This window comes from Lissotriton helveticus, chromosome 6 (assembly GCF_964261635.1).
Source record: "Lissotriton helveticus chromosome 6, aLisHel1.1, whole genome shotgun sequence".
In the NCBI taxonomy this organism is placed as follows: domain Eukaryota; kingdom Metazoa; phylum Chordata; class Amphibia; order Caudata; family Salamandridae; genus Lissotriton; species Lissotriton helveticus.
The window spans coordinates 159,409,530-159,427,764 of NC_136067.1; the positions used below are offsets into that span (position 1 = coordinate 159,409,530).

At 44.2% G+C, this 18,235-nt stretch overlaps 1 protein-coding gene across 1 annotated transcript in view; it reads right to left on the minus strand.

The window, feature by feature from the left end:
• The window catches only part of TMEM63A (transmembrane protein 63A), a 399,225-nt gene that overhangs the window by 213,954 nt on the left and 167,036 nt on the right, over positions 1-18,235 (minus strand). The window contains exons 4-6 of the mRNA XM_078647542.1: positions 18,148-18,211; positions 12,651-12,688; positions 5,309-5,451 (exon numbers count right to left, since the gene is read on the minus strand). Of these exons, the coding sequence (XP_078503668.1) occupies positions 5,309-5,451; positions 12,651-12,688; positions 18,148-18,211 (245 nt within the window). The remainder of the gene's footprint in view (positions 1-5,308; positions 5,452-12,650; positions 12,689-18,147; positions 18,212-18,235) is intronic.

Genomic DNA, 18,235 nt, shown 5'->3' on the forward strand with positions numbered 1-18,235 from the left:
CTGAACCTTAGTCTTAAAAGGTAACATTTCTCATCAGAATCAATAGCTATCTCATGTGCCGGCCTGTCATTTTTCCAAGTTACCCCAGAAACCTTAGAAGCTTTTATGAACTTCTGTACTTCCTCTCGTAGGGGCCTATTCAAAAAGAATAAACAGAGTACAACGCCCTTGAAGGGGCGCAGGGCTTAGGATCCGGGACCACGGTGGGTCGGACCGCTTCTGACTTTCACAATGCACCGGCCAATCACAGTGTAGGGCGCCCCCTCCTCAGCGCCGTTTGCTTCCTGTTGCCTCGCATCACGAGATACAGTGAGGGGCGACAGGAAGTAAAGGGTTGCACGTCACATCCGCTGTCCACCGTTGCGATGGCCAGGGGTATATATTTGACCTGCCATTGGCCTCCGCCTTTTCAGCGGGGTGGAGGAGGTGGCTTGGAGGCACGCCGAACGGCTTTTCCACCCACGGCACCCTGGGAAGCAGACAAGGGTAGAGTGAGTCGGGACTGCCCCTCACGTATGCAGGTGGTGCCACCTGTGTGGTCAATGGGTATGAAGGATTGCCAAAACACCTGGTGTATCCATGTTCATAGTGGAGACATCTTTTATGTAAACTGTATTCTAGCATTTAGATCTTAGGTCTGTTATGATTCATTCACGTTTATCACTTTATTTGATAGATGTACTTGATTGCTTGCTGTATTTTGTTATCGCGTGAGTGTTTTGGCAATTGACAATGTTGGGGCCTATTGTACTGTACCTACATGGAGGTTCATGTACTAAGATTGTACCACAATGACAGATACTCTCGTTTGCTCATCTGCTTGTTAGTGACCATCCAGTTTCACAGTCCTTTTACCAAAGTGAAGTGGTGTGCCTTATTTTAAATTGGTACAAAAGGGGATGATGGACGGAGCGTTTGAGCAAATCAAACACTCACCCCCAGTCAACTGATCTGGGTTTAATCCATCCCCATTCTTTAGCCCACTCAGCCACCCCAGTTCAGACATGGTCATATGCAAATCAGTCTAACCCTGTGCCTCATGGGAACAGTCCAGCCCGAACTGCCAAGCCATGTCTTCCCTGGACCGGAAACAAGCATCCTGGGACCGGTTTCGGATTCATAATCCTCATCAGCCAGGCTATCTTGAATCCAGTGGCCTAGTGAGCAAGGGACTCACGTCTGAGCATACCCTGCCACACTTAGGGCGAACAAAGCGATACAAAAGGGGATGATGGACGGAGCGTTTGAGCAAACGAAACACTCACCCCCAGTCAACTGATCTGGGTTTAATCCATCACCATTCTTTAGCCCACTCAGCCACCCCAGTTCAGACATGGCCATATGCAAATCAGTCTAACCCTGTGCCTCATGGGAACAGTCCAGCCCGAACTGCCAAGCCATGTCTTCCCTGGACCGGAAACAAGCATCCTGGGACCGGTTTCGGATTCATAATCCTCATCAGCCAGGCTATCTTGAATCCAGTGGCCAAGTGAGCAAGGGACTCACGTCTGAGCATACCCTGCCACACTTAGGGCGAACAAAGCTATACAAAAAGGGGATGATGGACGGAGCGTTTGAGCAAATCAAACACTCACCCCCAGTCAACTGATCTGTGTTTAATCCATCACCATTCTTTAGCCCACTCAGCCACCCCAGTTCAGACATGGCCATATGCAAATCAGTCTAACCCTGTGCCTCATGGGAACAGTCCAGCCTGAAGTGCCAAGCCATATCTTCCCTGAACCGGAAACAAGCATCCTGGGACCGGTTTCGGATTCATAATCGAACTGGGGTGGCAGAGTGGGCTGAAGAACGGTGATGGATTAAACCCAGATCTTTTGACTGGGTGTGAGTGTTTGATTGATTCAGATGCTCCTTTCATCACCACCCCCTTTTGTACCGCTTTTGGCCGCCATAAGTGTGGCAGGGTATGCTCAGACGCGAGTCCCTTGCTCACTTTGCCACTGGATTTGAGCAAGCCGGGCTGAAGGTGGCTGGAATGCCAGAAACCGGTCCTCGGAAACTTGTTTCCGGTCCAGGAAAGACATGGCTTGGCAGTTCGGGCTGGACTGTTCCCATGTGGCACAGGGTCAGACTGATTTGCATATAGCCATGTCTGAACTGGGGTGGCAGAGTGGGCTGAAGAACGGTGATGGATTAAACCCAGATCTTTTGACTGGGTGTGAGTGTTTGATTGATTCAGATGCTCCGTCCATCACCACCCCCTTTTGTACCGCCTTTGGCTACCATAAGTGTGGCAGGGTATGCTCAGACGTGAGTCTCTTGCTCACTTTGCCACTGGATTCAAGCAAGCCGGGCTGAAGACGGCTGGAATGCCAGAAACCGGTCCTCGGAAGCTTGTTTCCGGTCCAGGGAAGACATGGCTTGGCAGTTCGGACTGGACTTTTCCCATGAGGCACAGGGTTAGACTGATTTGCATATAGCCATGTCTAAACTGGGGTGGCAGAGTGGGCTGAAGAACGGTGATGGATTAAACCCAGATCTTTTGACTGGGTGTGAGTGTTTGATTGATTCAGATGCTCTGTCCATCACCACCCCCTTTTGTACCGCTTTTGGCCGCCATAAGTGTGGCAGGGTATGCTCAGACGTGAGTCCCTTGCTCACTTTGCCACTGGATTCAAGCAAGCCGGGCTGAAGACGGCTGGAATGCCAGAAACCGGTCCTCGGAAGCTTGTTTCCGGTCCAGGGAAGACATGGCTTGGCAGATCGGGCTGGACTGTTCCCATGAGGCACAGGGTCAGACTGATTTGCATATAGCCATGTCTGAACTGGGGTGGCAGAGTGGGCTGAAGAACGGTGATGGATTAAACCCAGATCTTTTGACTGGGTGTGAGTGTTTGATTGATTCAGATGCTCCGTCCATCACCACCCCCTTTTGTACCGCTTATTTTAAATTGGGCTTTGGGCTCCCAGAACCACCTATTATTAAGTCTCTAGAGACGACAAAGCTTTCAACCACCTCACTGAAAATTGCCTGGCTTCTTATTCATTGATCTCAGGTCAGATTTAGGAATATTGAAAAAGCAAGAATAGACAAAATGTGCCAGAAAGGGCCTACTGACCCTCACGCGGCCATTTCCATATCTATACCTCGGAATAGAATATATATCCATAAGGTGCACGGTTTAGACAAAACTACACACAGCTTTCGCAAACCCAAATATGTTTCACTTCAACAACAGATTCAGTCCTAAGGCAGTCTTGGAACTCGACATCAAAAAAACTTAAAAGATTAAAGAAACAAATGCCGAGCCACTACGCCAGAACAAAAACCTTTATAACTCTCACCATATTTACCTGGGCACCCCTACTCCATCAGCTGCTAAAATAGGACAAGCATAACCTGCATTCACAATCAGAGCCAAAGAAACAGAAGACATACTTGCAACTAGAATGCATGCAACTGAGTTGCGGAAACAGAAGGATGATTGCCATTAAATCAAAGCCAAGCAAATGGTAAAAATGTAGTGCTATAGATCCAGTGCACTGCTCAAAGAAATAGAAGACCAGCATGCTAAGCGTCTGGTTTTATACCACCAAATATTAGTGTCTAATGTAAAAGAAATATATATATATATATTATTAGGTTTTGCCTGCACAGCACTTGAGCTGTGCTTGTGAAATCTATTGTGTTTAATACATCTTAAAAGGGGCTTCTATCATCAGTTCCCAAGGCCAAATTACTCATCCCATTCCGCTTTAGTGGGTGGAACTTTTTTTCTTACATTAAGGCTGCACAGCATGTACTGTTTCCAGATACGTATCTTCCCCTGCCCGCACACATTTACGATACTTATCGTATACAAAGTTGTTTACACTATCTAAGCCCCATTCACTGTCCAGATTTCAGGGAATGTTAAACTATGAGATCTCTTCCAGGGGAAAATGCAGACAGCTTCTAACAGTATACAGGTATGCTTGTTATTTTACTACTTTGTTGTGTAATACAGATGCTTTAGCCTTAGAACGTTAGTGGCATTTCCTATTCATGCATCAGTACCTTTCTTTGAACTTTGTAGCCATTATCGGATCGATTTTAATACTATACAGGCAGTCACAATTGCAGTTAAAAGGGGCATGATGGTGCAGCAAGTGCAGTGGCACTGGGGCCAAAAGCTCTAGGGACCCCACTAAACACAGATTATTGCAACATTGTACTACTAAACAAGACAGACGCAAGTGCTGTTATGTAGCAGGCAATAGGGTTACAATTTAAATGGTGCAGCAGGTGCAGTAACACCAGGACCAAAAGCTTTTGGCCCCCCACTAAACACCTAATATTGCTATATTTTATTACTAAACATGCAGTCACAAGTGAAGTAAACTTGCAGAAAACAGGGTCATGATTTGAAAGGTGCAGTGGCACCGGGACCACATTTGTCATAGCTCCACTAAACACCTAATGTTGCTATATTTTACTTCAAAAGAGGCAGTCACAATTGCAGTTACATTGCCGTTAAAAGGGGCTTGATTTGAATGGTGCAGTAGGCGCAGTGGCACCGGGGCCAAAAGCACTAGGGACCCCACTAAACGCAGACTATTGCTGGATTATACTACTAAACAGGCAATCACAACAGCAATTACCTAGACAGGTACTAGGGTCATGATTTCAATGGTGCTGCAGGTGTGGTGGCACCGGGGCCATAAGTTGTCAGAACTCCTCTAAACACCAGATATTGCTATATTTAGCTACTAAACAGACAGTCACAAATGCAGTTATCTTGGAGGCACTAGGGCATGATTTGAATGGGGCAGAAGGTGAAGTGGCACCAAACTCAAAAGTTTGCAGAACTCCTCTAAGCACATAATTGTGCTATAACATTATTTCTATTATTTCCCTCTTTCATTTAATTTTTCAAAATATTGCTATCACTTACCCACACTATACCACTAGTAACAGCACAATATATTGCCTTTTTATACATAAACAAGTCATAACACTTTATTATTAATTGTATATGCGAAACCTAATGCATTTACCAATACATGTTTGTTTTGTCACAACTTGATTTGGTTACTGATGGCTAACAATCCTGATTGTCTAAAACAAAAATGAGACAAACACTCTGGAAGGAAAGGAAAAGATCTTCTTAAAGCAACATCAGTTTTAAGCACAATTGCAATTATTTCCTATCGCTGATTTTTATCCACGGAAACAACAGTTCCTTTGGTTTGCAACGAAGAATGGGCATGTTTTTGGAATACGCAATTCGAACGCAGTACGACCAATGTGTATGCCCACCGACTCTGCAAAAACATAGCCGGTTTAGATTCAATTCATTCTTACCGAGCAGGTTCCCCGAAAGGTTCACAGGCAGGATAACTCCCACAGACAAAATGGCGACGATGATCATCAGACAGATGAGGTGCTTCTGGAAGGAGAGGTAGAAGACTGCATCCTCGCCACAGCGCTCTTGGATTTGTCGCTCACTGCAATGCAGATGGTAAAAGAGAAGTGGCTCATCAGAGAGCAAGGAAAATAGAAGTGCAACATCAGTGAAAAGTGCAGAAGGGCAATGTCAGACCACTAGAAGGCTAAAATGGACTTGATACACTTGTATGTCAAGTAAAAGGAAGTTTCACATTAGTAATCGTAGGGCTTCTCCGTCTTAACAACGACCATGGTGCCCTCCTATCGGGAACAGACTTGAGGGTGGGCACCCTCAGCATTGCTTAGGAATTGGGTGGGATTGTGGGTGTGTTCACGGTTTTATAGTGTCCCAACTTACTGGGCGGCGAACTTAAATCAAATGAATAGTCATTGTGCTGAGCCGCAAAAAGTGTCAAGTGGAGGAACTAGAACAGGAAAGCAGGTCCCCCACAAAGCCCACCAATTTGAACTGCTATTTTCTGACTAAATTAAAACCCACATTTGTCTGGTCTTATAGAGCGGTCTTGGAAGGAACAAGGAAAAGAAGCATTAGCTTCCGTAATACAGTATGCTTCTGCTGAGGGTCACGGTGTGCACATTTTAGTAACAAAGCAGCACAAGTGGCATTCTTCGCTCCGTAAGACAGCATTAGTGATAAAGGTAAATGAAGTACCAGTGCAGGGACAGGGTTAGACACATGGACCAGTGGCTGAGAGAAGATGCTGAAGGGCTGAACTCGTACTGCTGGCAGCATAATGTATGCGGCAAACTGCATGTCTTGGCACATCTGAGGTTTAGCGAACTAATACAGCCCTCTATAGGCTGGATGGCTGGTAACATTAGGCACTCTGAGTAGGGAATAAACTAATAGGTTAGTGATGTGCGAAGAAACATACCTGAGGCCTAGCTAATTTTCGATCTGATCCGTATATTATCTGCAGAGTTGTTTGTAATAATTATGATCATTCTGATACATGCAATTTGTAGACAAATATTGCAAAATAAATATCCATATGATAGTAAAATATCAACGACTCTGTATGCATATTTATTTTGGGATACAAGATACTTTTATGATCAACTGCAGACTTATTATGATATGCAGATAAGAGATTCCAAGACTGCTTTATCGGACTCTTAACATTTCATGTATAACAGTACTAACTCGCTAGTGAAGGGGTGAGAGGCACGTGCCAGTTCCCCTTTTCTCTGAAAAGGGTGCATTTCCTTTTGAGGCTTAAGGTATCTACGGGGTGTTACCCAAATAATATTGGGGGGTACACAATTGAGCTGGGTAACAACAAATATCTGTTATTCAGAACCACAATCCCTTCCGGGTGAACATGTGTTTTGCAAAACGTTACATCATGTCATGATATGTTAAAAACTAAAAATCCTATAATCCAGAGACTTGAGAACGCTTAGTGGTGCAAACCTTCTGTTACAGGCTGATTATCCAGTACCCAGTTAGTAGGGAACTCCTAGCACTTTCACGTGAGATTAAATGGTAGAGAAAAAACCTGACATCAGGGGAGAAAATGTGTGAACAATTTACTGTTCCAATGTGGAATCGGAGTACATTGAGGACTAATAAGGTGGCCAGGTATCCCTAAATATTCTTGGAAATTAACCTGGAGCTCCCTACCCTACTGTTGTGGGAAAAGTGAAATATGAAAACATAGCGCAATAGCAGGCATCAGCAGAAAGCGTTGCACAGCTGTACATGGTAAAAGAGCAGTGTAGGCCAAAATCCTGTGCTGACGAGAGAAAGGTGAAGAGTTCACTTGAAGACATTATAGAATAAATAACTTGAAAGCCTTGCAGTTAAAGGCCAACTTGTGTTTAGCAAGCTTGAAGGAATTTTTGGCTTTAGCACACGGGCCCCCAGCACATATTTTGTGTTTCCAAATAGATTGAAACTTAATTGGATAATAGGAGCAGGAGATTTAATTAGTCAAGAACGCACAGAGGTGTTAGGTGCACAATGATAAGGCAAACAGGTTACTGAAACTGTATTTACCACAAATATGCATGTATTCAAGAGTGAAGAATGGTTAGTTTGCTAAACATTGTTAGAAATGCAATAAAGAATATGTGGAGGTTCAGGTCAGAGTTTGGGATTACGGTGTCACGGATATTTTAGTGCTTTTCCATTTTCAATCTATAACAAAACAGCAAATAATATTTGCCTTGATAGTTACAAAGTATTGTCTAGTTTTGTGTATATGAAGATGTCTGTGAAACAACAAATTGAGACCAACTACCTGCCTGTGTGAGGAGAGTCAATCTCCCTGTCGTGACAGTAAAGAGCTGTCTTTACATTGCCAAAGAGGAGTCTGTCTTTTCTTCATATTTTGTTTTAAAACATCCTGTAACACTACCGGTAACCAAAGTAATTTAATTAGAATAGAAATTACAAGGTCAGGTGATAGGTGCTAGATGCAAAATATTATGCAGTATTCTGCAACCACTTCAGCTGAGCCATTAGACATTTGGGCAACTCCAAATGCACGCCATCACAGTAATCTAGTCTTGAAGGAATGACTGCAAATGAAAATGGTTTCTTGAGTTGAAGAGTAAATTCAATATTTCTGCCCATGATATTCTGACATACAACAAAGAAAACCAGGATTCCCGACTTTACAAGTTGGAGAAGATGACTGTAGGAAGCTGGCTCTTCATATGGTATACCAAAAAGAGGTATATTGCACAAAAAGTCCAGGTATTCCCTTCTGAGTGGACAGGGCCTTGCTCTAGCAAGCCCTGGGTGCTCTTCTGGGGGTAGTGTGGTCAAGCAACCTTAGGCTTATCAGAGAGGAATGTTAGAAATCTACAAATACACACAATAGTTAATAAATGATACACACAACTCAACAAGGAGATCCACACCCATTTATAAAAACAACCCGTATTTTATATATGTTTAGGCACCAGATTCAATACTATTGGGTAAGTACATTTTGCAGGAGAAATACTTTACGTTTTAAAAAGTCACCACTTTGTGCATTTTTCAGAAGCTCCGATTTTATCCTATGGGAGGAAAAACAAGTAAGGCATTCAGGTACAGCATAGCGTCTTACGAGACCAATCTCCTGGACTTAAGGTGAGTAGGAGCAAGGTCCAAGGCAGCACCAGCAGGTCACCTCCAGCGGTACTTGGGTGGCCAGATGCAGTGGGGCAAAACAGCATTGGGTGCCCAATGTTAGTCAATGGAGATCGGTCTGCGGAAAAAGAGGCTGCAAGTTTGGACTGGGAGGCTGGCTGAACCAAAAAGAGGGTTCAAGTCTTGTGATGCTAAGTGACGTGTGGAAACTGGTGGTCCTTTCCTCCTAGGGCCAGGGTGGGCGGGTGTAGAGCGTGTTGCGGGGTCTGGTTTCATCGTCCTGGAGCACTCGCGGTAGAGGCGGCCTGCACACAGAGGCTGCAGGCAACATCGGAGTGTTCACAAGGCTCCTATAAGGTGCATGTATTAATAAATCCAACACTGGAATTAGTGGGGGTTTATTAATATGAGATGTTTGATACCAAACTTCCCTATCTTCAGTGAAGAAATCATGTAGCTGGGGAACTCGTTTTCACCAGTGTCCAGCAAATGCTTTTAAAATGGGTAACCGATCATTGGTACCGGCAGTAATGGAACTGACCAGCACAGGGGTATATCTGCCCATGGAGATATTCTCTCACATTTAATATAACGAACCTGCCTTATGGCCGTAAGGCTTGCTTTAGGGGTGAATTACAAATACTACATGCAGTGTTAGGGGACATGGCACACAGGGATGTGTCCTGGGTTTTCTATTTTAGTCTATTATCACTCATAAAGCCCATAGCTACATGTAGGCACCCCAGCGCCGCTAGTGCAGAGGCAGCTCTACAGAGAATAAGAGGGTGCTGGTCTGGAATAACCACATTTTGAGTGACTTACAGAACCATAATTCTTTTGTGGTCAATCTCAAGGTGGTGGGAAGGGTATGTCACAATTTAGCTACATAGTAGAGAAAAGATTGACCTCCCCAAAGAGATCTTTTGAGTAAAGGGATTAGGTCCTCTGAATAAAGGGATTAGTGGAATGCACACTATGTCCGGGAAGATAGGGGCGATCAGAGATCCAAGAAGGCCCTATGGGAGATGCGGAGAGATTTGAATTTAATCCGCTCTGCCACTGGGGGCCAATGAAGAGCTTTGAGGCTTTGACGGGCGGAGTGGTGTCTAGGGACATTGTGCAGAATTCAGGCACCTGAGTTCTGCACCATCTGCAGCTTGTGTAAAGTATTTTTAGGGACACCCAGGTAAAAAGAGTTCCGTAGTCCAGACGAGCAAGTATAAGGGCCCGGACAAAAGAAAAAAGTATAAGGGCCCGGACTACAAGTCTCTTGGGGTCTTGGGGGGGATGGGGGAGGGGGGAGTAGATGAAGAATTTTTCTAAGGCCCATGAGAATGCTGAAGCGTGTTGCTGCTAACTTTGTTGCTTGTGAGACACTGTTAAGGGAGTCATCCAACCAAACTCCCAGGCTCTTTGAGGCAGCTTTTGGAGTGGTGGGAGGAGGGGTGCAAGGCTGTTCGGTCAGCCTACATACATTAAAGGATTGGGGTTATTGCCAAGGATCAAGAGTTCATTTTATTGCCATTTAATTTCAAGCACGATTTGTTCATCCAGGTAGCCACTTTCTCTAGACAAGGGCCCAGAGCAGCTGAAAGGGGGATGTGATTCTAAGTGAGGGAGAGGACCAATTGCGTATCGTCCGCATAGGAAACTATTGATATTCCAAAGGAGTGGACGATGTCAGCTATTGGCCACATATATAAATTAACCAATGTAGGGCTAAGGGAAGAGCCCAGTGGTAAGAGTATGTGATGTGCAGCCACCAAAGATCTTAAACAATTTTAAATCAATAAAAGATTTGAGCCAGGCAAGAGCAGATCCGGTAATACCAGTATTGTGTATACAAGTGATAAGGATATCATGGTTGTCCATATCAAACACTGCACTAAGATCGAGGAGGATAACAGCTGCCATGTCTCCTCGATCAAGCAGCTCTTAAGTTACTCCACCACTGCTAGAAGGGCAGTCACCGTGATACGGAGAGGACGGAATCCAGTTTGGGTGGGATGCAGTATCCCATGACTTTCTATGAAATTGGTTAGAGAAGCATTAAAGTGCTTCTCCAAAAACCAGCTCGCACCATGGAGAAGGGAAATGGTTCTATAATTCCCAAAGTCATGGGGCTCAAGACTAACTTTTTTTTAACAGGGCTTTCACCATCACAAGTTTCCATTGTGGGGGGACCATTGCGGTACTCAGCAAAAGGTTCAATAATTCTGCCATCATTTTTGGAAGTATCTGGTCAGCTGACTTCGCTGGAATTTGATGGGGGGGGGCGGCAGGAGAGCCCAATTTGACTTTGAATAGACTGTCCAGAAGATTCTCTGGGCTTAGAGTGGGGAACTCGCTGATAGTTTGATGGGTGATTGAGTTAGTTTGATGGGTGATTGAGTTCTGTTCCTCCATAATTGGGACTTTCTTAGAAGGTTGGAGCGTCTTATAAATATCTTGAATTTTCTTCTGAAAGAGAAGAGCAAGTTTATTGCAGCAAGTCGGTGGGTTGGGGGTTGAGACTCTTTGAGGGAGGCTCTAGCACAGTTTTTACTACCTGAAACTTTTGCCCAGAGGAACTGGATGTCAGGTTGAATTTTTCCTCATAGTATACTGTCTAAGCTTTTTGGATTTAGGATTGATATAACCTGATCTTTTCACTTTTGTCCGCACCAAAACATGCAGCCTGCAATGGAAATCTTGCATAAGTTTGGTGACTGGGTCCCTTAGGGTTGCACAATTTCTCCGGCAGCCCTTAAGGACCCTCTTTAGTACCTCAGGCCCTAGGTACCCAGGGTACTATTTACTAGGGACCACACAGAGTGTACTAAAGGTATTGCCAATCAAGTAATTAATGGCACGTTTTTGGGAAAGAGATCTGGGACCGGGGAGCTGGTTAGGAGGAACCCAGTGCACTTCCAGTCGAAATCACATCATATACCAGAAAAAAAGTGGGAGGGGGTGACCATGTCAATAAGGGGCACTTTCCTGCAGTGATGTTCTTAAATCTTCAGCAAAAAGGTGTTTTATCCTTAAATGGGAGTTCCTACTATTCAGACAAGATCTCACATAAAGAGCGGCTGCGGTGTTTGGCTCATTGGTACACAGAAAAGTGTATTTTTTGCATGCCAAGGCAGCACAAGCTCCGCTTTAGTGCACAAAACCTATTATGCATATCACACAATTAGTGCCTAAACCTTGCAGCAATTTCCCTTTTAGGCTTGGTTTGAACAATGCAGCTGCCAAAGAGACCGAATGATGCTATCAATGTACATAGAGTAGGCTTTATGTAAGCAAATGAACAGATTGTATGTATATATATATATATATATATATATATATATATATATATATATACATACAATACATACATACACACACATAAATGACCAGTTAGTAATGTACTGCTGCATGGTATGTAGCTGCTATAAATATACATTAAATCCTCCAAATATGGATGCAATATTAATGCTTCTATTTTTTAGTAAAAATAGGGTGCATTGGAGTGTAAGCAATTTGCACAAGAGCACAAAGTCACCAAGTGGGCTGTGCTACGATTAGAGACACGGTCTCTTGGCTGGAGGTCTGTAGCTTGGCGGTAACCTGAATACTTGGCGGCACCTACCATCAGTGTAGCAGATGCAGGGTCACCGGGGAGGGGAGTGAGCGGCCCAGTGTACCTCAATTAGGCAGTTTTACTACCAAACATGGTGAAGGGGGCTTTTTTCCTTGCTAGCTTCAGGGCCCATGTCAACAGTACCTTGCCTCTGATTATAAAGCGGCTTGAACATGGTATTGCCTCCTGGAACATGAATAAATACATTGGAAACTACTATCCGGAGAACTCCCACTTTTTTTTTTTTAGGTTGGAGGGGTGGTCACCCACCATTATATTTGCAGAGCTGTCTGGAACTATTAGTGTTAAGGAACAACAAAGTGTTTGCCGCACAATAAGTGCATAGGTAATTTCTTATCTTGGCATATTGCTCCACATTTCAACCTCTTTGAATTCGTGCTGATTACGTATGTATGGTGTTCGCTTTTCATCTTGAGCAGACGTGATGTCATGTCAGAGATTTACCCTTGAAGCTTGCAGTACCCAGTGTCATAAACTAAGTGCAGGCAAGGCAACTCTGCAAAACGGAAAAACAAATGTGTACTTACTGCATCTGAAAGGCTGACACAATCCAGGAACAAAACCCCTGAAAGAAATAAAAAATAATGAGACAGTCAGCTGTGCCTGAAATAGCGTTACATGGTCATCAGAAGAATTCATGTTCCCATTTAAAGCTATCTGGCTCTCTGTAAACACATGTGCAATGAAAGAGAAAACGGACTGGCGTGAGAGCTGTATCCGCATCACTCAGCGACTTCACAGGAGGAAGATGGTCTCATTAGCAAGCAAAGTGCGAACTCGGGGGACCCCCGCGGGGTGAATCCACAACCCGCTCACAGTCCTCGCGCTCGACGTGAGATTAACATGGATTGCTTACACCCCCTCCCATGGTGCACAGCTGGGTGTCCCCCCCAATACACATCTCTGCTGCAGGCCCGGGCCGGGTGTGGATTGGGCCTCTAATGACTATCTGCAGGAGGCTGCAGATTACACATGGTGACTGCACAGCCGCTGAGACTCGAGTTGTTTCAGCAGGAAGACACCCTCAGTCATTTGTTCCCAGCCTTGAGTGACCTGCAAACACAAGGACGGCAGTCACATGTGAGGGGCAGAGGGTAGGTGGCCAGAGGACAGGGAATCAGCAGGAAAACCAACATCACAGCCATGATCTCCCGTGCACCGAAGGATAGTCCCCGAGGGATGCCAGCGTCCCCAGTTCAATTTGCCACCTTGAGCAATTCGGTGGTAAACCATAATTATTGGTGTAACCAAATATTTTAATTACCAATGAATGCCGAAAGGCTGAAACCAGCGGTTGCATGAAGTTTAATGAGCAAGTAAACACATATATTAAAACGCGCACGAGAGGACGCCTTCTGTGCATGCAACAGAATATTAAATAAAATGCTTGGGAGGGTGTGGAAAAATATGAAAAGATTTATTTCAATTAATATTTTAGAACAGCATTAAATGGATTCCAAAAATCATACTGGTAACGTACAACATACAGAAACACACAACATGCACAGTCACACATGGAATGCAACTGAACCTTCAGTCAATCAATCAATCAGGTAAGAAGCGACTACTCACTCGTCATGGTCTCAAGGCGCTGAGGGGGGTACTGCTGATCCGTCAAAAGGCACTGTGGTCGAAGAGCCTGGTCTTGAGGTCCTTCCTGAATTGAGGCGCTGACGTTGATTGCCTGAGGTGGAGAGGCAGCCAGGGCCAGCTGGGTGGAGCTGAGGTCTCTGGTGCATGCGTGAAATGCGAGGCGGTAGTTGAGGTACGCAGGTCCCGCATCGTGTAGGGCTTTGTAGGTGTGTGTGTGAGGAACTTGAAGTTGATCCTTTAGTTGACTTCAGGTGGCCGGTGATGTGGCTGCAGTGGGAAATGTTGAGGATGAGTCTGGCAGAGGCGTTCTGAATGTTCTGCAGTTTCTAGAGGTGTTTCTTGGTGATGCCAGTGTAGAGTGTGTTGACCATCATTATGGACTCGGTGGGGATCCACTTGAAGATCTTTCGGAGCAGGTAGCGTGTGGAAGCAGGATGATGAGACAGCATTGATCTGGCGGTTCATGGTGAGCGAGGAGTCTAGGATGATGCAGAGGTTTTGTGCGTGGTCTGTGGGTGAATGGCGGAGACCCAAGATCTGCGGCCCACTAGGAGTCGTCCCAGACAGAGGGGGAGGAGAGGATCAGGCACATGTCGTCGGCATACGAGATGATATTGAGTCTGTGATTCCTGGCGATAACTGCGAGTAAGGCCATGTAGATTTGAAGAGATTGGGGCTCAGGGAGGAGCCCTGTGGCACTCTGCAGCTGATTTCTGTAGGTTCAGAGTGGAACGTGGTAGTCTAACTCTGTGTTGGCCAGTTGGCAAGGTATGCCCAGAATGGGGATCCCTTGATCACTTTGCCACTGGATTCAAGCTGGTCTGGCTGATGAAGGGTGTTACCCAGAACCCGGTCCCAGGGTGCTTGTTTCCAGTCCAAGGAAGACCTGGCTTGGCAGTTCGGGCTGGAGTATTCCCATGAGACACAGGGTCAGACTGATTTGCATAAAGCTGAGTCTGAACTGGGGTGGCGAAGTGAGCTAAAGAATGATGATGGATTCAACCCAGATCTGTGACTGACTGGGGGTGAGTATCTGCAATGTTTCATTGCTCCGTCCATCATCTCCTTGTGTTTGCAATATTGTAGGAAGCAACAACAATTTTGTTCCGAAATGTACTTAAGTAAATCAAGAAACATACATTTCTATGTGGAAGCGCATTTGAGAACAGAGGTTCTTCAACAATTATAAATACACTGACAATGTACTGTTGAACAGTACTGTAAAACAACCCAGATGGAACACAAAGGGGATCCTTTGATGAGGATTGGAAATGTGCTCTCCAAATAGGGTCACGCTTCCCTGGGGAGTGCCTTCGGATTGTGCGTGCAATGTGTGAAATGTCAAATTTTATTTCGGAAGTGGTAAAATCCTGTGCAAAGCTGAATATGTCAAAGTTAACGGCACAAATCAATTTTCTGCTTTTTAGATATGCAATAAATGGCAAACATTTCATGAAATTTCATGTGGTCTGAGGTAAGAGGGGTGAAAAGTAAATTTTCTGGAGAGGTACACGGTCTGATTGATTCAAAGCCCTTTAACAAGCTGTGCGTGTTAAGAGTAGCAGGCCAAGACATCAATCCCAGGTCTCTGTGCAGACACAGCAAGCATGACTGTTTCATTACCAACAACACACTCACTTGCACCACAGATGTCCTTTGTGCTTTTGGAATGAACCCGGACTGATCTGCCCAAATAGAAGTTTGGCACAGCTGGGAGCCGAGATTCCTCTAGAGGTTCAGGCCCTCTTTCTTTGGAATTCATATCCCAGATCAACTGTTTTAAATCAAATCACTTGAAATTTCGGGAAAAGCAATCTTCGAATGGCTTTTACTTAAAACATTTTCTTTTTTAAATAGCAAGACAGCCTTAGGCTGTAGACGGTCTCCTCTTCAGCACCTAGAAACACTTACGTGTTTGAGCACTATACGAAAATCAATACACATACACTGGAATGGTTTGTACAAATGCACTTACAAAAAGCACAGGAGAAACTAAATGTAAAATTTGGAAGCAAACAAATCCAACGCGCACACGGCGCGCGATAATGATGACAGAAGTATGCTAAGGTTGTAATGACACATCTAGTTAGTAATTTTAATATAATACATAATACAGTCCCTCCATTCTTGTTCTCAGTGGAGTGGAAACACTTTTTTTTACTGTTAAGTGCCTGAATGAAGAACAGAAAGACAGTTAAAAAAAAAATGAAAAAAGACCAACAAAGAAAGTATTAAGAATAAACAAGCTAGCGGAGTTGCATTTCTCCACATAACCTAAATAAATCTGTCTTAGATTGATATGATGTATAGTTAAAAGGACGAGATGATGCACAACACATTATATTAGAAAGAAATTAAAGCACAGGTGAAAATTTTTGAAACGGGGAAACCCAAACTGGTGGCATTAGGCGAAGTTAGAATAACACTGGGCCTAGTTAGAGATGGGCAGTAACAGACGGCACGCCTTTCACATTCCCTACCTTATTTAGTGGTGGCTTTTGTTTTCAACATCATACCTGGCACAGTCAGAATTTGGTTTAAGGATATAGGGCCAGATGTACTGAGGTAGAACTTGCAAAAAATGGTTTAAATTTGCACTACACTACAGGTTTGGATTCTAGAGGAGTCTGCTTACACCTTCTTTCTCAAGAGATTATCAATCGCTTGAATATCATTGTATTAAAAACTTAATACTCACTGTATTAGAAACGTATCCAACACAGTAGTTTTGCGGTCATAAAGTCTGCTTTGAGACCACAAAACCACAAGAGTCGCAATGCAGCAAAGGCAGACTGAGAAAAGTCTCCCCAAGTCACAAAGCGCACTTTGAGATTCACTGTGACTTGGAAGAAGAGGGCTGAAAGAGGCTTCCCTCTCCTCTTGAGTCGCAATGGCAGGTATCAATAGCGTGTGACTACTATTAAGGGATTAAACCATCGACTGGGTACGGACCTCCGAAAAGTGATAAATACTTTCTTAATGTGGACTGTCAGCACTCAGGTAGTAGACATTGGTCCAAGGTTTAGCTGCATGCTCCTCCAATGCCATTTGCGGAATACCTATATAATTATAATGATTGCATCCGTGATCCCTTTTTAGGGTAAGAGCTGGAATAAACGAGCATCCATTCTGCAATGCAAAAGCAAGGATGCAGGTCTGCTGTCCCTCATAGGCCTGCGTCCTTCTATTTGCAGCCCATTCAATGGGATTCACAAATAGAACAAATTCATGTTAATGGGGATGGATTCCGTGGATCCCACCCAATGGCCCTTTTGATCCGTTTAGGTGTAGTACATTTGTTGCTGCTCAAAAACAAGGTAATATCACACAGCACCCAATTTGCAAAAACACTGACTGCTTTGTGGCCCAATCTTTAATACATCAGGCCAATAACTGGTTACTACTTGCTGATTTTGATATCTCTCGCGACACAGAGATGCTGATTAATATTGCTTGTATTACTGACTGATATTACATACCCAAATGAGCGTCAATGAGACCTGTTGACGTGTGAATAGTGGGATAGTGCAATCTTTGTGCCAAGAGGCCCCGGGTAAACAAGCATTCAAAGTACCCCATTCAGTCATAGACAAATTGGCAACACAACAAAATGTATAGCGGATACACATGGAGGCCAGACGGGACATGGTGCACTCATGCGAATGGGTGCGGTGTGGGGGGGTGGTCAAGCAGCGTTTCGCATATACGTTTCCCCCTGCCTTCCTTCTACTTACTGTGTCCTCAATAAGTTAATACCCGCCTCCACAGTTCAGGATTGTATGGTATCACGAATGTTAACCATAACTGTTTTGAGCAACGTCGTGCATAATATAGGATACAGGTGCCACATCAGTGCCCACTGGGTTGTCATTAACTTGTACGAATAACTCTTTGTATCCCTCTATGACCAAGCTTTAAGTTATTGATGATGTATTGTACATTGGCAATATGTTGCATATACAAGAAGTAGCTAATGACTATGTACCTACTGAAAAGCAAAAATAACAAACAAATGGAAACAAAAACAAAAAATGAGGGAACAATCACTCACAAATGGCCTTCAACATGCACACCTGTACTCGCGTCACGGAGACGAGAGTTGAGGCAAGCAGGATAAACGTGGGAAGGCAGAGGTATCAGTGATGAGATCCAGACACGTTAGAGCATAAGACATAGGGTAGCCGATGATATGAAAAGGAGAAAGAGAGGTAGTAAGGCATAGTGTGAATTTTTAGAGCCGGTTCTGAGATCTATAAAAGTAGACACGAAGAGAAGTGAAGGTTTGGAAACGGATAAGAAAGCAATGTCTCATTATATTCTTCTAAATCACATGGTAAAGTGTAGAGAGTGTATCCAAAAGCAAGTAAAATCTCTCAGGTACTTAAGAATACACATATAATTCCTCCACAGTCACATTATTCAAATACATACCGCATCATTGTCGAGGTCTGCATTTGAAACCGATGGGCTACGGTAATAACGCGATCCAGGTTCACTAAAGAAAGCGAAAAATAAATGG